This window comes from Myxocyprinus asiaticus, chromosome 10 (genome assembly GCF_019703515.2).
Source record: "Myxocyprinus asiaticus isolate MX2 ecotype Aquarium Trade chromosome 10, UBuf_Myxa_2, whole genome shotgun sequence".
Classification (NCBI taxonomy): Eukaryota; Metazoa; Chordata; class Actinopteri; order Cypriniformes; family Catostomidae; genus Myxocyprinus; species Myxocyprinus asiaticus.
Window position 1 is genome coordinate 10,061,322 of NC_059353.1, and position 19,222 is coordinate 10,080,543.

The following is a 19,222-nucleotide window of genomic DNA, read 5'->3' on the forward strand; positions in this document are numbered from 1 at the left end:
CTTGACCGGACTTGCCTAAAGTGGTTCTCAAGCCTAGGGAATGTTGCGTACCTAAAGTATTGACCAATTTCAGAGCTCAGGTTGTCACCTTAAAAGTGTTCTCTCCTCCTCAGTTCGAGTTGAACTAGGCAAAGAGACTGCACATGCTCTGTCCTGTGAGGATACTGTGCATGTATATTGACCGAATGAGTCAATTCAGGCTGTCAGATCAGCACTTTGTCTGATTTGGAGGCCACTCAAATGTTTTGACCATCTCCAAGCAAAGAGTTTCTCACTTCGCAGTTAAGGCCATTACACTCACAATTTATAAGAAATACAGTGCCCCATGGATGTTAAAGCTCATTCCACCAGGAGCATGGCTTCCTTCTAGGCTTGGGCTAAAGGCGTTTCCTTGGAGGACATCTGCCTGGTAGCAGGCTGGGCTTCACCTACAACTTGGATGTTTCCTCCCTCTCTTCCCAGATTTTAACTGTGAAAGAGGGTTGATCTGTCAATGTTTCACTACCCAGTTGGCTAGTGTTACTGTATATAGTGAAGATCTTTAACCTTGGTGTTTCTCTCACTTCCCACTGTGATGCGAAAGAGTTTCTTCTCAATGTTTCACTACCCGGACAGGCTAATGGGCATTGCTCTAGTTCATGTGAATCAGTAGCACAGCATTATGGTATACGATTCCCATGGTTTCAGCTTCTGACGCAGCATCAAAGTGATTGACTTTAAAGGGAAGAGCTCGGTTGCAACTGTAAACTTGGTTTCCTGAAAGGAGGGAACGAGGCGCTGTGTACGCTTGCTGCACTACTGATTTCTCGCTGTTAAAGGACCAAGAGATGGCTCCTCTTCCCTTCAGATGAAAATCCTGTGCTTCGTTTAGTTGCTCGTGATGGTGCTTGCATAAGGGCCAGAGCACCAATTGCTATCTGCCAATGAGACTGGCATGATTCCAAACAGGCTTCAGAGATTGTCACTCCTGGGAGGAGTTTCCATATTGTCAGCTACTGATGCAGCGTCTTGTTCCCTACTTTCAAGAAACCAAATTTATTGACGTAACCAAGATGTTTTTCAGTTATTCGCAGTGTAGAAAAGAGTTCACAAAACAGTTTTATGCTCAGTGTGGACAGACATATTGCTTGTTGCTGGTTACTTATCGTGTTGTGCCTGGTTAGAACACAGTGTTTCTCTGGATGTTGCTCTAGATCATCTTCATTCCAAAAAAGCAAAGAAGATTGTAAGAGTAAATGGAGAGGGCTACAGTCCTATATATAAGAAGATTACAATTGTATTCAGCTTGTTTTCATTACCTTTGACATGTAGGTGACATTAACACCTTTTATTTACACCCCTGAACTGAAAGGTGGTTTGCGGAAAACAAGGTGTGTTTTCTTGTTGCTTTTATCTGTCGCGCCGGCACAATGCAAGCCCATTTTGAAGCATTGATATCAGATAAGGCATCAGAAGGGGCTTCAAAGCCTCAAGGTTTTTAATACCCTGAGAGCTGCCGCTGGGTGCTAATTGAGGGGTAAATCTCAGAGTCACAACCTGCTTTTCATCTTCCTCTACCTTGTATTGAGCAGGAACATCATTAAAAGCCATTTGTAGAGAACACCTGTGACCCTGCTTCACAAACAACATGTCTAAATGGCACCATCATGCTAACAAAACAACACATAGACTTCAGAAACAAGCAACATGGAGGCTTATAACACACTGTCCTCGAGGTCATTCATTAATTTTTAACGCCATTTCACTCATCTGCGTCCTCCGGGTGTTGGCTGGCAATGTGTTTGTCCTTGCTGGAGCAGTGGTCTGGACCATCTGCTGATAGATGTATAAATATCACTATGCAAAGTTTATACTTCACACAGCTGGTTTTTAGGAGATCACAGGACAGACAGAACCACTGAGGTGGTGAATCTTGCTTACACATACACAAATCCTGATAAGTGATAGAGGTGTGCACAGAAAAACCTAGTTAGCTGCATTGCTCTCTACTGCCTACCTAATGAGCATGTCTACTCCTTTTAACTGAAATGGAACATCATAAGTGACCAAAGTAACACTTTCTATGAAGCCCATATTCAGGGTTGGGGAGTAACGGAATACATGTAACAGGATTACGTATTCAAAATACAAAATATAAGTAACTCTATTCCACTACTGTTACAATTTAAAGCATTGGTATTTAGAATACAGTTACATTCAAAAAGTATTTTGATTACTGAAGAGATTACTTTGCATTTTATTGTCATTTGTTTCATTTAATATTTAGTCCTTTCAGATGGAAAACATTTATACATATATATGATGTGATCCAAAGTGCATTTGAACAGCGGTGAAACACTTTCTTATGATGTGTTACATTCATACGAGCAGACAGAGAAGTAAGTTTGAAGTAAGTTTGGAGCAGAATAGAAATAGAAATAAACCTTGTGTAAATTGTCAGCTTTACGCTAAGCTAAAATGCTATTTCTAGCCATTTTACATGCACATGTTACCAGGCAAGATCATATTTATTTTATCAAGAAAATTCAAGTTGGGGGCTTGGGTAGCTCAGCAAGTACTGATGCTGACTATCACCCATGGAGTCACGAGTTCAAATCCAGGGCGTGCTGAGTGACCCCAGCCAGGTATCCTAAGCAACCAAATTAGCCCAGTTACTAGGGAGGGTAGAGTCACATTGGGTAACCTCCTCGTGGTCGCTATAAAGTATGGTTCTCACTCTCTGTGGGGTGCGTGGTGAGTTGTGTGTGGATGCCGCTTAGAATAGCGTGAAGCCTCCACACAAGCTATGTCTCCGCGGTAACGCGCTCAACAAGCCACATGACAAGATATGTGGATTGACGGTCTCAGACACGGAGGCAATTGAGATTCGTCCTCCGCCACCCGGATTGAGGCGAGTCACTACGCCACCACGAGGACTTAGAGCGCATTGGGAATTGGGCATTCCAAATTGGGGAGAAAAAAAATTAAAAAAGAAAATTCACGTTGGATCATAATTTCTTTTTTTTTAGTAAGACCTTTGATATTAGGGCTAAAATTGTATTCTTGATAATAATTTTTTTATTGTTTTCCTGTAAAAATATCTAAAAATCCTTAAAACAAGATCAATTAGATTCATCTTGTTTTAGTAACAACACTGCATAATATGTTTAGGTTTTTCAGAGAATGTATTTTTAACATGTATTTTGTCTTACTGTACTGGCAGAGTTTTTATAGTCAAAACAAGTGAAAAAATCTGCCAGTGCTGAAGAAGTAATCCAAAGTATTTAGATTATGTTACTGACCTTGAGTAATCTAACGAAATACGTTACAAATTACATTTTGCAGCATGTATTCTGTAATCTGTAGTGGAATACATTTTAAAAGTAACCCTCCCAACCCTGTGTATATTTATAATGCATTGTAAAGGCATTATAATGCATCAGTAACGTCTCATAATACACATTATAATATGTTATAACTTCTCATAAATAATAGTAACGTCAATTATAATATATTATAATAATTACCTATTCATAGTTATACCATAGATTATAATGCATAATAACACAAGCAACATCAAATTTTATCTGCAGAATTTATAATATATAATATAGTTACAACAAATATAATATATTATAATAATTACCTATTATTGTTATAAGTTATAATATATAATAGGTATACTTTAAGTGACAAAAGCAATATCTTTTTATAAACATCCATAAGATTATTTTTTATTTTTTTCCTTTTTCACCCAATTTGGAATGCCCAATTCCCAGTGCGCTTTTTAAGTCCTCGTGGTTGCGTAGTTGCGCACCTCAATCCGGGTGGCGGAGGATGAATCCCAGTTGCCTCCGCGTCTGAGACCATCAACCCGTGCATCTTATCACATGGCTTGTTGAGCGCGTTGCCACGGAGACATAGCACGTGTGGAGGCTTCACACCATCCACCGCGGCATCCGCGCTCAACTCACCACGCGCCCCACCGAGAACGAACCACATTATAGCGACCACAAGGAGGTTACCCCATGTGACTCTACCCTCCCTAGCAACCGGGCCAATTTGGTTGCTTAGGAGACCTGGCTGAAGTCACTCAGCACGCCCTGGGATTCGAACTCCAGGGGTGGTAGCCAGCGTCTTTTACCACTGAGCTACCCAGGCTGGTTGGAATGCTCAAAAGCACAAAGCAATGTTATTTGTATTAACACAAATCAGCCTTAAAATGTTGCCTACATAAGCAGCTGACTAGGTTTTGGAAGAGAGCTATGATGTCAGAGGGGAATACTGACCAGTGGAGAGTCTTCATAAACAATGATTCCATCTCTCACAGAGGGCTGCAGTGTTAACGTCTGGACTGTAGTATCTCTGTAGGAGGATCAGATCACAGCTTTAGACTGTTTTCATCATGAAACCTCATCCATGTAAATAGTGATGCCGTTTACTGTTAAATCGCAGCTAATATCTCTAGTGGCTGAGATCATTCATACAGTAGATTCAAATGTATGGTTCCTACATATAACGTAAATTGACCTAAATTGAGCTTGATAGACAGAGCGCTCTCTAGTTCTTGTGTAGATTTGACATGTGAGACTTGTCTCTGTGGGAGAATCCCTAAAGTGATTACTTTGCTCTAATTTAAGATTTCCATAATTGCTAACCAGGCCACAATGCATGAAAGTTTGACTTTGGTTTAACTTTCACGAAGAAACTTTTAAGATTACATCAACCAATACACTGCATAGTTGGGTTAGACACAGTGAAATCTAACTGCATCTCTTACATTCTGTTAGGCAGAATGTTAGGGACTGAATACCTCAGTTACCATTCACTTTCATTGCATCTTTTTTCTCGAAACAATGAAAGTGAATGGTGACTGAGACTAACTTCCTGCCAAACATCTCCTTTTATGTTCCACAGAAGATTTGGAACAATTTGTACCATTAATGTGGGAACAAAGTTATGGCATCTTATACCTTTTCTACAAACCGATATATCAGATGGAATATCAGATGGAATATCAGATGGAATATCAAATGGCCAACTGACTGGATATTTATCACTGTGACAAACAGCTCCATGTTTGGTATATAAAGCACACAAAAAATATTGACTACTTCTAAGTTACTTTTATGGTGCTTTTTGTCCATTTTAGAGCTTGGCAGTATAAATCACCTATTTTCCTTGTAAGGAAAAAACTAGCTTGAACATTATGCGTAACATGTCCTTGTGTGCTTCACAGAAAAAAAATAACAACATAAGAGTGAGTAAACGATGACAAAATTCATTTTTAGGTGCACTATTCCTTTAATAGCAGTTCTTCAAAGGCAAAAGTACAACTTAAGAGTTGCAGTTTCCTCTGATGACAAGTGTCCTAATTTATCAGGGATTAAAATAGTGTACTCGGGCCTCAGAGAGGAGACCTTTATTTCATTTCAGGCCCTCAGTGAGTCTGCAAAAAGAAAGATCACCTTCTAATGGAACACACTCCTATGATGCATCTGTGACCACATGTTTATCTTTCTGATAAACAAAGAGAGCTGTAAATGAAAGTGTCCTCTCTTTTTTCCTGTTCCATTCATGTTGTACAAGCGGAAAGGTTACATTACTTAATTATTCACTAACAACAAAAAGCTCTATGCACACGCAAGAACACATGATGTCAGTGTGATATGGGTCATCCCCGGTGTGGCCATGTAACCAGGTTCTAAATGCGACTACAGGAGAGTAGTTGCTTATAATAAGTGTTGTTCCCATAGACGGCTTTATTTCAGGAGAACTCAAAGGACTTTTTTTTTTTTTTTTTTACCTATGAAGCTGAAGATATTCTCTCGGTCTGTTCATGAGATGCAAGAATCGATCAACGATTTTGTTTTTCCCAACACCCTGTGAACAAAGAAAGAACAAGTTAAAAATATAAATCTTTTGTCGTCATTTACGCATCCTAGAGTCATTCTGCTCCCCATTTTATTTTCTAAATAGTGATTTATGCTGCCAAGCTCCAAAAAGCCCCATTAAAGTATCATAAAGTATTCTGTAAAACTCCATATTCCAAGTCTTTTAAGCCATATGATAGCTTTGTGTGTGGGACAGACTGAAATTTAAGGCGCTGTTCGCTGATAATCTTCCCCTTCGCTGGAGCTCTCAAATCTCATTGGCACTTGTGTTCAATTAAAAATTTCAACTTTAGATGTGTTGCAGTGCTAGGTTTCGTATGGCTTCAAAAGACTTGGACTATAGAGTAGGGCTGCACAATTAATCTAAATAAAATCAGAATCACGATATGACCTTGTGCGATTATTTAACCGCAAAGGGCTGTGATTTAATTAAATAAATAAATAGTCTGCTTGCGCTGCTCACTTAAAAGTTTGTGCATGCTACTCTGTCCTGTCTGTACTGTATTTGTGCATTATTACAGTGTTTTCAGAGCTGTTCTGAGCTCCACAGCCCTCTGAGTTTGGTTCTGTTTGCTTACCTGTGCTGAGTGCATTATATTTAAAGCCATCCAGATTCACTTTAAATTTACTTTAGCTTCATTCCAAATATGATTGCCACTTCAAGTAAATAAACAAAAACAAATAATACAGCCCATGACACCAGGTATTTGTGGACAGAGGAGATGTTAAAATGAGGAGCACATAATACAGCAGTTGTAAATGTGAACTCAGCTACACACAAACTCTTTATGCAGATGTCGCCAAAATAAAAGCTTGATGGTTTAAAACTCATTGGTTTAACTGAACCATTGCTTAACTTGCACAAAATTTTATGACAGTAATGCTACATAATATTACAAAAATATATTACTATTGTATAATAATAATAAAAATAATAATAATGATACTAATAATCAGTATCATATAATAATACTATATTCAAGTTGACTGAATTCCAAAAATAATGATGATAAATAGTGGGCCTCCTAAAGTCTCAACCTAACACAAAGTGGAAAAAAACAGGTACACAACAGACAAGTAATGTGAATATGAAGAATCCAGTGTTTTTTCCTTTTTTTTTTCTTCACTGTTTAACTTATTTAATTATTCAAATTGGTCAAAAGGAATCACTTACTAATATTTTGTTTATCATATCTCATTTCAAATTGCAATCGCGATATTTTTCAATAATTACAAAATGACTATGTCTAAATCATGCAGCCCTACTATAGAGTCTTCTAGACTACTTTTATGATGCTTCAATGGTGCTTTTTGTCATTTTTGGAGCTGGGCAGTATAAACCACCATTTACTTTACTTATATGGAAAACAGAAGCTCAGACATTCTTTCTAACATCTCCTTTTGTGTTTCACAGAGGAAAGTAAAAAAAACAGAGTTGGAATGACACGAGTGTGCAAAATGATTATTATTACATTTCTATTTTAGGTAAACTACTCCTTTAAATGTCAAAAACATGCTTTGTTTTCAACTGGGAACATGTTAACATTATCCAAAATATAAAGCATGTCAATTTTATCATTTCTGGTTATAAAACGTACACTATATTGCCAAAAGTATTCGCTCACCCATCCAAATAATTGAATTCAGGTGTTCCAATCACTTCCATGGCCACAGGTGTATAAAATGAAGCACCTAGGCATGCAGACTGCTTCTACAAACATTTGTGAAAGAATGGGCCGCTCTCAGGAGCTCAGTGAATTCCAGCGTGGTACTGTGATAGGATGCCACCTGTGCAACAAGTCCAGTCGTGAAATTTCCTCGCTACTAAATATTCCACAGTCAACTGTCAGTGGTATTATAACAAAGTGGAAGTGATTGGGAATGACAGCAACTCAGCCACGAAGTGGTAGGCCACGTAAAATGACAGAGCGGAGTCAGCGGATGCTGAGGCACATAGTGCGCAGAGGTCGCCAACTTTCTGCAGAGTCAATCGCTACAGACCTCCAAAGTTCATGTGGCCTTCAGATTAGCTCAAGAACAGTGCGTAGAGAGCTTCATGGAATGGGTTTCCATGGCCGAGCAGCTACATCCAAGCCATACATCACCAAGTGCAATGCAAAGCGTCGGATGCAGTGGTGTAAAGCACGCCGCCACTGGACTCTAGAGCAGTGGAGACGCTTTCTCTGGAGTGACGAATCACACTTCTTCATCTGGCAATCTGATGGACGAGTCTGGGTTTGGCGGTTGCCAGGAGAACGGTACTTGTCTGACTGCATTGTGCCAACTGTGAAGTTTGGTGGAGGGGGGGTTAAGGTGTGGGGTTGTTTTTCAGGAGCTGGGCTTGGCCCCTTAGTTCCAGTGAAAGGAACTCTGAATGCTTCAGCATACCAAGAGATTTTGGACAATTCCATGCTCCCAACTTTGTAGGAACAGTTTGGGGATGGCCCCTTCCTGTTCCAACGTGACTGCGCACCAGTGCACAAAGCAAGGTCCATAAAGACATGGATGAGCGAGTTTGGTGTGGAAGAACTTGACTGACCTGCACAGAGTCCTGACCTCAACCCGATAAAGCACCTTTGGGATGAATTAGAGCGAAGACTGCGAGCCAGGCCTTCTCATCCAACATCAGTGTCTGACCTCACAAATGCGCTTCTGGAAGAATGGTCAAAAATTCCCATAAACACACTCCTAAACCTTGTGGAAAGCCTTCCCAGAAGAGTTGAAGCTGTTATAGCTGCAAAGGGTGGGCCGACGTCATATTAAACCCTATGGATTAAGAATGGGATGTCACTTAAGTTCATATGCGTCTAAAGGCAGATGAGTGAATACTTTTGGCAATATAGTGTATGTCACATTACAGAAGTAAAATGGGTTGCGAATGGGGTTTTATGTTGATTTTAAAGGGATAGTTCAGCCAAAACTGAAAATTCTCTCATCATTTACTCACACTCATGCCATCAACTCATATGACTTTCTCTCTTCTGCTGAACACGAACAAAGACATTTTGAAGGATGTATGATGTGTTTTTGTTTTGTGACTTGAGTGGTTTAATCCATGACTTCTGAAGCAATAAAATAGCTTTGGGTGAGAAACAGACCAAAATATAAGGCCTTATTCACAGCATGAGGCAAGAGGGTGAGTAAATGACACAATAATTATCACCCTTTTAAATGTAAAAACAAGAAAGCATTTATTCACATGTCTACTATTTCCAGTGGTATTTCAGTTGTATCTCCAGCACATGTTTACGTGTCAATCAATCAACTTCTCTAAACTAAAGTGACAGCAGTCAGCATGCCCACTCTCTTTCCATACACAAATCCAGAACACCCTCAGGTGTTGAATAAAGTGAGTAGGCGAGCGCCTGGGTGCTGTAGGGCAAACTGAGTTCTTGTTCACTCTGTCCTTTAGATGGTGTGCAGATACTTTACAAGCACAGCTGTGCTTCATGGCGTGACGCCACTGCTCTGGGCAAGTTTACTGTACATCTCATTAATGGAGTAGACAGACCTCTCTGCAGACTGCAGTGCTAGCCATGGGAATCCTCAATTACCTGGTTCCCCACCAGAAGCAGGTGTTCCCCCAACAGGAAGTCCTTCAGCATGTCCTGCATTACCATCATGTGCTGCGAACGAACAGACAAAGTGCATTTTACAATCAGAACAGCATCCAGGACTTTTCTCTTTCATTTAAGCCTGGAAATATACTTTAAGTGTTAGGATTTATAAAACATTTAGAACAAAGAAATATTACGCAGTAAAATGAAGAATAAATATTTGATGGGGCCTGGGTAGCTCAGCGAGTATTGACGCTGACTACCACCCCTGGAGTCGAATCCAGGGCGCGCTGAGTGACTCCAGCCAGGTCTCCTAAGCAACCAAATTGGCCCGGTTGCTAGGGAGGGTAGAGTCACACGGGGTAACCTCCTTGTGTTTCCTATAATGTGGTTCGCTCTCGGTGGGGCGCATGGTGAGTTGTGCGTGGATGCCGCGGAGAACTGCGTGGGCGTCCACACGTGCTACATCTCCGCGGTAACGCGCTCAACAAGCCACGTGATAAGATGCGTGGATTGACGGTCTCAGACGCAGAGGCAACTGAGATTCATCCTCTGCCACCCGAAATGTGGCAAGTCACTACGCCACCACGAGGATTTAGAGTGCATTGGGAATTGGGCATTCCAAATTGGGGAGAAAAGGGGAGAAAAAAAAAAGGAATAAATATTTGAAGTAAGCTGTCAGAATAACACGTAAACCCATGTGATTAATTTAGTTTAATGCGTTGTTTTTTCTTAATCACGATTAAGGCATTTACCGTTAATAGAGCATAAATCCACATAAACACTGGTTGGAAGGGCGAACCTTTGTGATGTGTCCACCTGGAGTCTTTACAACGATGCACACACCTGTGATAAAGTGATGAGGAAAGGAGCTCTTAACGCTATTTGTTGTACAAAACAAGCCTAGATGGAACTAGTATCAGAAATCATGTATTTTTCAGCCTAAATAAGGTGCATTTTAATTAGCAAAGAGGCACGCCAAGTCTTAACTATCACCAACATGTAGAATGAGGTGTTTTTGCCATTAAGTGCTTTTCATTTGGAGTTCAAAGCGGCGCTTGACGCTGGTGCTGACGCCACTCATGAATGCGACTTTACGATTGCTGTAACAAAGCGGACAGCCACTGTCTGCCGGCTGATTAATATTGCGGAGGATGAGAGTTTAAGAGATTTAATGCCTATTGCAATGAATATGCACCCACTTAGATTTTGGGAAATGTTTAATGTTACTTGAATTGGTGCAATTTTAGTGCATTTCTATCTTTATACTGTGGAAGGCTTTGTTATCGTTACATATTGTTTTGAAGGAAATAAATAAGAGTATGTTTAGTCAAATTTAAACACTTTCAAAACCTGCAATTAACTACAAAAAATTATGCGATTAATCGCGATAAAAATTTTTTTTATTTGATTTAATTTGACTGACAGCACTAATTTAAGTTTTCTTTTTTATGTAAGTAATTTTTTCTATGTTATAATACTTTAAATACCCCTTTATTATCACAAAATATTTATTATATCAAAATATTCTTTAAATCATGCTGGAATCATTTGGATCATGAGGTTCTGAACAAACTTTAAGAGCTCATGCCAGCTCACGAGCAAGCTGTTATTAAAGCAAAAGAGTGATGAAATACCAATAACTATTTTGTGACTTTTCATTGAGATTGTTATAGTGATAAAATCATTTGTAATGATACAATTTACATTACATTAGAAAAGATTGCAAATTAGAAGCATTTTCAAGCCTGATCTCATGACCAAGGCAACATTTTTGCAAAATGATATTACGTGGTTTATCATGCAGTTCCGAGGTGAAATGTCCACTGAGTGGTGCTAAAAGAGAGTTAAATTTTTTCTCTTAAACAGATGAGGTTTTTAAGGTTACTGCTCTATCGAGTTTTAAAAACAACAAAACCGACCTCCCTACCCTAAACCTAACCGATAATGTTATAAAAAGCAAAAGTGGTGCTAATGACACTTTCGGCTCACGTGTCGATTCGCGTGCTCTGCTGGAGTCGTTCACCAGTTCTTCAGTTGAGTTAATGTGCAATTTGTTCTTGCCTGAACAAGCTTGTAAATGTAGTCGATTATGAAGTGCAAATGTTAAAAATGTACAAGTCATCCACTATAGTAAACTAATTTTGATGTGATAAGACAGCATTGTGTGAGGAACAGGGCGAAAAGTAAATGTTTATGTACTGATAATCTGCAGTTTTACTTGTGATTTGTATGTTTTAAGGGAATAAAAGTAATTGTTGTTGTAGTGCCTCTTGTGTTGATTTCACCAAGAAACTACCGCAACACGTACAATGACTTTTGGACCCCACTGTACTGTACTGTATGTCATGTGGTCTGATTTATATTAAATTTTTCCTGTAGCACACAAAAATTTTGTCAATTATGTTGAGAAGGTCATGTGTGTTACGAGCAGAAATGGACTTCTGGTCTGCTTATATGACAGGAATTTGTCTATTTATGAGGCTGCAAAGGCACAAAGTGCTTTTTCAATTACACTGGACAAATAAGGATAATGCTGTTTACTGCACAGGCACATTATACCATACAATAGATGTGCACAAATACAAGAGTTTGCCTTATCGGGGGGACGTGTCCTCATTTCCGCCTCAGTGGACTACTGCACTTCTCCTTCTAGTCCTCGAAAGGTAAAAAAGCAGGTCAGAGAAAAGTAGGACAAGAGGAACTTTATTTTCCTCCACCTCTTTCTGGGCCTCTGAAGGGAGGGACAGATGGCAGTGAGGGTGGAGTATCTGGGTCATCCCTCGTTCTCTGCTCACATGAAGGCGACTACATATCTCAGCAGCTCTAGCAAGAGACCTAATGCCATTCATGCTGTAATATTGAATTTTACTATTGGCAACAATTTATATTTAATCTATAACATTAACATTATTACATGATATAATGCTTAAAGCAATGGTTTGGCAAAAAATAAAATTCTGTCATCATTTACTCATCTTCATGTCGTTATAAACCTGTGTGACTTTCTTTATTCCGTTGAACATAAAAGGAGATTTTAGAGAGCCGTGGTCACCATTAGGGTTGTCAACAAATTTTTGAATTTTTCACTGAAACATTACCAAAATTCTAATTATATTCTAATTTTAAAGACATTATTTCAGGTAGGGGTAAAAATCTACAAGACATCTTAATTTTTAAATCAATGTCATCCCTTACGTCCACAAGAGGGCACAACAATATAAACTAATCAGCGCCATGTAATAGCGATTGTTTTTTGCAAAGAACATATTTGGCTGTTAAAAAAAAATTACGTCTAAAGATTTGGCCAGTTCACATTTTCCAATATTGAGTAAAAAAGTCAAACGAGAAAAGAAACGCTTCAATAGACGGTTCTATGTTGCACACACCGGTGTCATAGTACTCCCACAGACTCAAGCTTCATTATACCGGCACTACCACAATGTTTTTCATTAAATACAGTTGTATGTACGTATCTAATTCTCATACAGTGAATCGCTGATAAGAGAGCAAGCCTGCCAAAAACCTCCACCTCTGGTGTCTGTTCATTCTGAACGCGTCTGTCTTTATCTATGTAAGCATGTGCTAGACAGATGTCTAGTTGCGTCGTGTCTGGCTGTTTTTTCAGTGTCTCGTGCAGTAACATTGCATTTTTTAAACGCTGTATCAATTCAAAAGGAAATTCTGGAAAGTCTTGGGACACCAGCATTCTATTTTATTCATTGCACTGCGCCTGTTTTAGTGCAAGAATGCAAGTCATCATCAGTGCCAAAATTCGAATGCTCATTTAAGCATTTGAATTTCAAATTTTAATTTGACAGCCTTAGTCACCATTCACTTTCATTGTATGGAAAAAATGCAATGAAAGTGAATGGTGACTAAGACTTGTATACCGGCTTACATCTCATTTTGTGTTCCGAAGAGGAAGGAAAGTCATTCATTTTCATTTCTGGGTGAATAATCCTTTAAGACTTAACTTGACATTGGTTAATTAACTGGATACTGAAAATGCCTCAATGAGAAGACCTTCAATTCCCTAACAATTAAATATTATTACACCCTATTTCACTGTGGACCTGGCAATATCCGGATATACTTAGTGTGGATGTGCATGCCCAAGCGGCAATGCTCCTTTGTGGCCAGTCTCTGAGATCTGACCTTTGAGCAAAAGAGCCTGTAGATTTAAAGGCTTAGACAGAAAGAAAGAGACAAGAGGGAAAGAGTTATCTTATCTTCACTGTCGGACCGGTGATAATATCAGCATGAGCCAGTGAAGCCCTGCACTCCCTCTAGGCCAGGGGTGGACAACCTTTTTGACATGACTATAAGTTTGAGTGTCACTGTTATTGTGTATGGAATGTTAAGAACTGTGTGTGCCATGCTGAAACACTTTATTATAAATTGCTACACGGCTCTTGACTGGTCAATTGCTACATTCTGTGGTCAAATATGCTTCGTGACAGCCTCTGACCATCCTGCTGGGGTTAATTTTGCAATAATGACTGCCTGACAGTACATTTCTCTTGTATTGTTTGTGTAAATTGTGTAAACGTGATGATAGAGCAAGTAAAGCATTATTCTGAGAGCAAAAAGCAGCAAAAAAAGCACATCAGTGCCATGGGCACAAGTGGCACTGTGGGCTCAATGAAAAGCACAGAGCAGACAGTTTCCTCATGCGACAGTTTACTTGTCCAGTGGATAGCTTAAAACTAAAACTAAACTAATAAAATAAGCAAAATTCAATGAATACATATAATTTTAATCTCACATTTCCGCCTTAATCCCAAAGTATTCTTTGGTTTTGATGCAAATGCTAAGCATCTGCGTACAGTCGAACACTAGCCTTTCAAATTATAATTAATTTGACAGAGCATGCATACACAGGTGGTTGGCCCATGCACACTTCGACTGCTTTGAGAGACTGGTCTATTTATCTGGTCAAGATTAACCAGTTTGTGGACCCACTAATTAGTGGAAATAATTCCATGCGTGGTTAGAAAAATCGGCCCGCACTCATTCAGTGCCTGAGCGCTCTGCTGATGACGAAGCTTGTGTCACGTGTCCTGTACGCAGATGCCTAGCGTTCATGTCTGACCAAAGCATTCTTTGAGCTTTAATTTAGCAGGGTAAATCGGCTTAATGTAATAAAAAATGTTCTTTATTTAAAATGTTTTAATTAATTATTGTACATTTATAAGACTACTTTATAGGGATGTCATAAAATATTGATATATATCGATAATTGATCGGCACGTTATTTTATCTATATATTTCTGAGGCACTGATATATTCAAATTAGCCGATATTAGAAGCCTAATTTGCTTGCTTTCCAATTCACTCAATTGGCCTTCTGTTTAATAGTGTGGTGTAACAGCGTTAGGAGATTTTGGAAATGTGCATAAGAAATCCTGAATGGAAACGCTTGATATGCAAATAAACTCTCAAAATTCGCAAAAAATGTAATGCGCTAGGAGGAGGTGGATTTTCTAGAGTTTCGCATTAGATAAAATGCACATTAAAGTGAAGGAAATGGCTTTTTTACTAATTCCAAGCAGGCTTTCATGTGTCTTGCACTGAGTAGAGTTGCCTACGCTTCCGTCTGGCCACTCTGCTATAAAGCCCAGATCGGTGGAGTGTTGCAGCGATGGTTGTCCTTCAAGTTTCTCCCATCTCCACAAATGATCTCTGGAACTCAACCAGAGTGACCATCGGGTTCTTGATCACCTCTCTTACCAAGGACCTTCTCCACCGATTGGTCAGTTTGGCCAGGCGGCCAGCATTAGGAAGATTCCTGGTTCCTTCTTCCATTTACGAATTATGGAGGCCACTGTGCTCTTGGGAACCTTCAATGCAGCCAAACTTTTTTGTAGCCTTCCCCAGATCTGTGCCTCGGCACAATACTGTCTCTGAGCTCTGCAAGCAGTTCCTTTGACCTCATGGCTTGGTTTTTGCTCTGATATGCATTTTCAGCTGTGAGACCTTATATAGAGAGGTGTGTGCCTTTCCAAATAATTTCCAATCAATTGAATTTGCCACAGGAGGACTCCAATCAAAAGTGTAGAAACATCTCAAAGATGATCCAGAGAAATTGTTTCAAGTGTCAGAGAAAAGGGTCTTGATACTTATGTCAATGTGATATTTCAGTTTTTTCTTTTCAATGAATTTGCAAAGTTATCAAAAATCTAGTTTTTGCTTTGTCATTATGGGCTATGTAGTGTAGATTTATGTGATTCTTTTTTTTTTTTTTTAAAGCAATTTAGCATAAGGCTGCAACATAACAAAATGTGAAAAAATGAAGGGGTCTGAATAATTTCTGAATGCACTATATATCGATAATCATCTGGAAAATCTTCCGATTATCTATGTGTGAAAAAGGCATCGATCCCAAGCCTATTACTTTGTGTTATAATACCCTGGTATCAATAAATAAGGGGGGGGGGGAAAACCTGGTCAGCACTGCTATGATGAGATTTCAGATACAGCTGCTGAGAGAGTGATGGTAAATTTGTACCATCCTCTCTTTCTGACTGCCGTGATCCATCTCTCTCTATTTTTTTTCCTCTTTTGGAAAGTAGTGGAAACTTAAAGGTTTAATTTAGTTTGATCTTTTGCTGTTGGAGCAAATGTGAATGCAAAAATAATATTTTCTATGGTCTCCCATTCACTGCTATAGAAATGTGAAAATGGTCCATTGCTGGGGTGCCAGTGATTACCTCTCCAATGCTGGCAATGCCTGTATGCGTGTCTAAGATTGCTGACTCCCTGCTCTAGACTGTAGGCTGCAGAGAAGGCAAAAATGTTACCAGCTTTAATGGTCAGATAATGAGCTCACCTGAACATTCTCATAAAAGAGCACATCTGGGACCTTCATCTTCTCATCAGGACTGTACACAGGAGCTGAAATGTTCCCAATGGTTAGAAGTCCATCTTTTACAGTGCCTAAAAAGGTGAGGGTAGAAATGGAAAGAAAAAGAGAAAGAGTGAGTTAGAGAAAGAGATTTCACCGGACAGAAAGACTGCCAATTCAGCCATGTCACTGACCACCTCCTGAGGATACAGCTTCTTTTCATCACAAAAACAGTCTATTTCTACCCATCTACACTTTTCAGACACCACACAATGCACCTGAAACTATTACTTCTTGTACTGATAGTGGGGGAAAATTGGACAAAAATATCAGGGCAGGCTAAAATGACTGAGGATCCACTGGAGTCATGTGAGCCGGGTATCATGTGCTGGTTGGCTTGAAACTCACAAGTGTATTGGTGGTTTTGTTCTGCTGCTGTGTCAGGCTGCTCCTCTATTGAGACGTTCACCAGACTCTTCTGAAGAGACAAGCGAGCCAGGCTGGGGAGGAACCTACAAATCCAAGAGAATGTGTTCATGCTTTCCAAATCAACTTTTAATCAGTAAGTAATCAAGCAGGAAATCAAGATGCATTTGAAAGTGAAGTGAGTGATTTCTTTGCCACTAGCTGCACCAAACAGAACTGCAAAACTAATGACTATCCGACTGTCCAAACCTGAATTTTCGGCATGCAATACATCACTATGAACTCAATTAAACAAACCTGAAATATCGTACTGCAATGATCCAGCATTTTTCTAAATCCAAGGTTACATTTTAAATGTATAGAATGCTGAACGTGAGAATGAAAAATTCAATATTTAACTTGCCGTGAATAGTTTTAGCACAAAAAAAAAAAAAGAAAAAGGATTGTGAATACTTTTTTTGATGTTGCTCAGTCACATTGTACTTGAAGTAAATAGGCATTAAAGGTTAAGTGCATTTTGTAATGTTAAAATACTTTCCAGAGACAACTATATATGATCCATTTGTAAAATTGATTTCTCCCAAAAGCGTAAACATTGTGGCACTATCAAAACATTGACCTGGGCCCCGTTTCCCAATAACAATCGATCTTAGTGGTTAAGAGCGTTTTCTACAAGCAATTTTATGAACATTTGGTATTTTTTATGCACGTTTCCCAAAACTGCACTTAACATGAACGTGCGAAGAAGCGCTTTAAGTGCTACTTAAGAGAATGGCTGTCCGTGTGACAGTGCTGAAATGTGACTGTATAGAGCTCTTCATCATTGTAACTTTATATTATATTATAACATTATATTTGTGCGTAAATTTACAATAATTTGTAATTTACCTCAATAACATTTGTTTTAAAATATTTTCTGAAATATTTAGTTTTCAAACATTTCTCTTGATATGAAAGCTTCCAGGATTAGTGAAGACAGTGGAGGCCCCGTGTATGACAAGCATTCAATGAATATTACGAGGTTCAACGTGTTATCACGCAGCGCAAAATAAGGAGACGTTTAGAAGATGTGCTTTAGGGACATTCACTAATAAAGCGGAGGTCTGCTCTTTTCTCCCAAAAGTGATAACAGTGACAGCAATGCAGCATGTGCGGTGCTACACAACTTGTAGTGCTGGTGAGAGCGCCTTTGGTGTCAGAGAGGAAGAGGAGTCGAGGATAAAAGCGTCTGCCAAATGAATAAATGTAAATGTAGTACGATGAGCAAATATATACGGGTGATTTTCATGCATGGCATCAATTTAATACATTTCTTTTTCTCTCTAATCTTAATTTATACAGTTGTCTGCATCAATCATGCCACCACTTTGTTGTTACCAACTAGTCCACACAAATAACTTTATTTGTTTCCTAATTAATCTATTCATACATTTAGACTATTTTATGCATTTCATTATTATTATTATTACTATTATTAATAATATTATTAGACTTGTCTGTTAAAATAAAAATAAAACATAGGTATCCTGATATTAAAGTGTAGCTATAGGTGTTTAAATTGTATCAGGTGTAATTTGGCGATTGTCCTGCAGGTGTCTGCATAAGTCTATTTGCTTATGATGCTCTTAGAGCTGTACGATTACTCTAAAGCACTCGTAAATCTACGAGCATTTTCAAGTACTACTTAAGTTACAATGCTTTTGGGAAACGGGCTGCAAAACTAAGATGAATCGTATGTTGGATTATATGAACAATTTAGGCATAAGATGCTTTTGGGATACGAGGCCCTGTTTGTTTGAGAATCCTAACCTGCTCAACATAGCAACATTAGCTCAGGCAGGATTATCTGTTTTTTTTTTTCTTACCAATGGAAGATGGAGGGAGTATTCAGAAAACCAGTTTGGAAACAATCATTATTTTTGCCATTTTGTTTGGTGGTGCAGAAATTACACACATTGAGTCTTCTATGAATGTGTTTGCATTGGTCTACCTGGACAGACAGGCTTTGTTGACAGCGTGAGAAACGCTCTCCTGTGGATATTGAGAAAGACGCCGACAGATTCTCAACAGCTGCCTGGTGGACAATGAAGACGCAAGGGACAGGGCCTGGATATAACACAATTTATTTTTTACCTCACATAATTAGAATGGAAATATTCATATACATATAAAAGACAATTTTGGACACTCCAATTTTGATTAATCTCTAAAACAGAGTGAAAACTTTAAGCTGTGCTTAAAGCCAAAGCAGGGTACCTGATCTATTAGTGGGAGCTGCCAATGTGAAGATAAAACTGTAGTGTTATGCAAGTCAAAATTTCATTCATTTTCAACTAAAGAATTGATTTTGAACTACAGCAAGACACAACTAGCTCTGATATTGTTAAGCGATAGCATGTGCTTCTGTAGAAGCCATAAGTCAGTGTTATTTCAGAACTACACTACCCATCATTGTAAAGAGAGATCCACCAATCAGAGTCGCTGTTGCTAGGGCTGCACAATTAACTGAAAAACTAATC

General features: G+C 38.9%; 1 protein-coding gene across 1 annotated transcript in view; it reads right to left on the minus strand.

The window, feature by feature from the left end:
* vwa8 (von Willebrand factor A domain containing 8) overlaps nt 1–19,222 on the minus strand; it is a 166,877-nt gene that overhangs the window by 90,135 nt on the left and 57,520 nt on the right. Inside the window, exons 17-22 of the mRNA XM_051708491.1 lie at nt 18,694–18,809; nt 16,686–16,789; nt 16,263–16,369; nt 9,428–9,499; nt 5,786–5,862; nt 4,269–4,344 (exon numbers count right to left, since the gene is read on the minus strand). Of these exons, the coding sequence (XP_051564451.1) occupies nt 4,269–4,344; nt 5,786–5,862; nt 9,428–9,499; nt 16,263–16,369; nt 16,686–16,789; nt 18,694–18,809 (552 nt within the window). The remainder of the gene's footprint in view (nt 1–4,268; nt 4,345–5,785; nt 5,863–9,427; nt 9,500–16,262; nt 16,370–16,685; nt 16,790–18,693; nt 18,810–19,222) is intronic.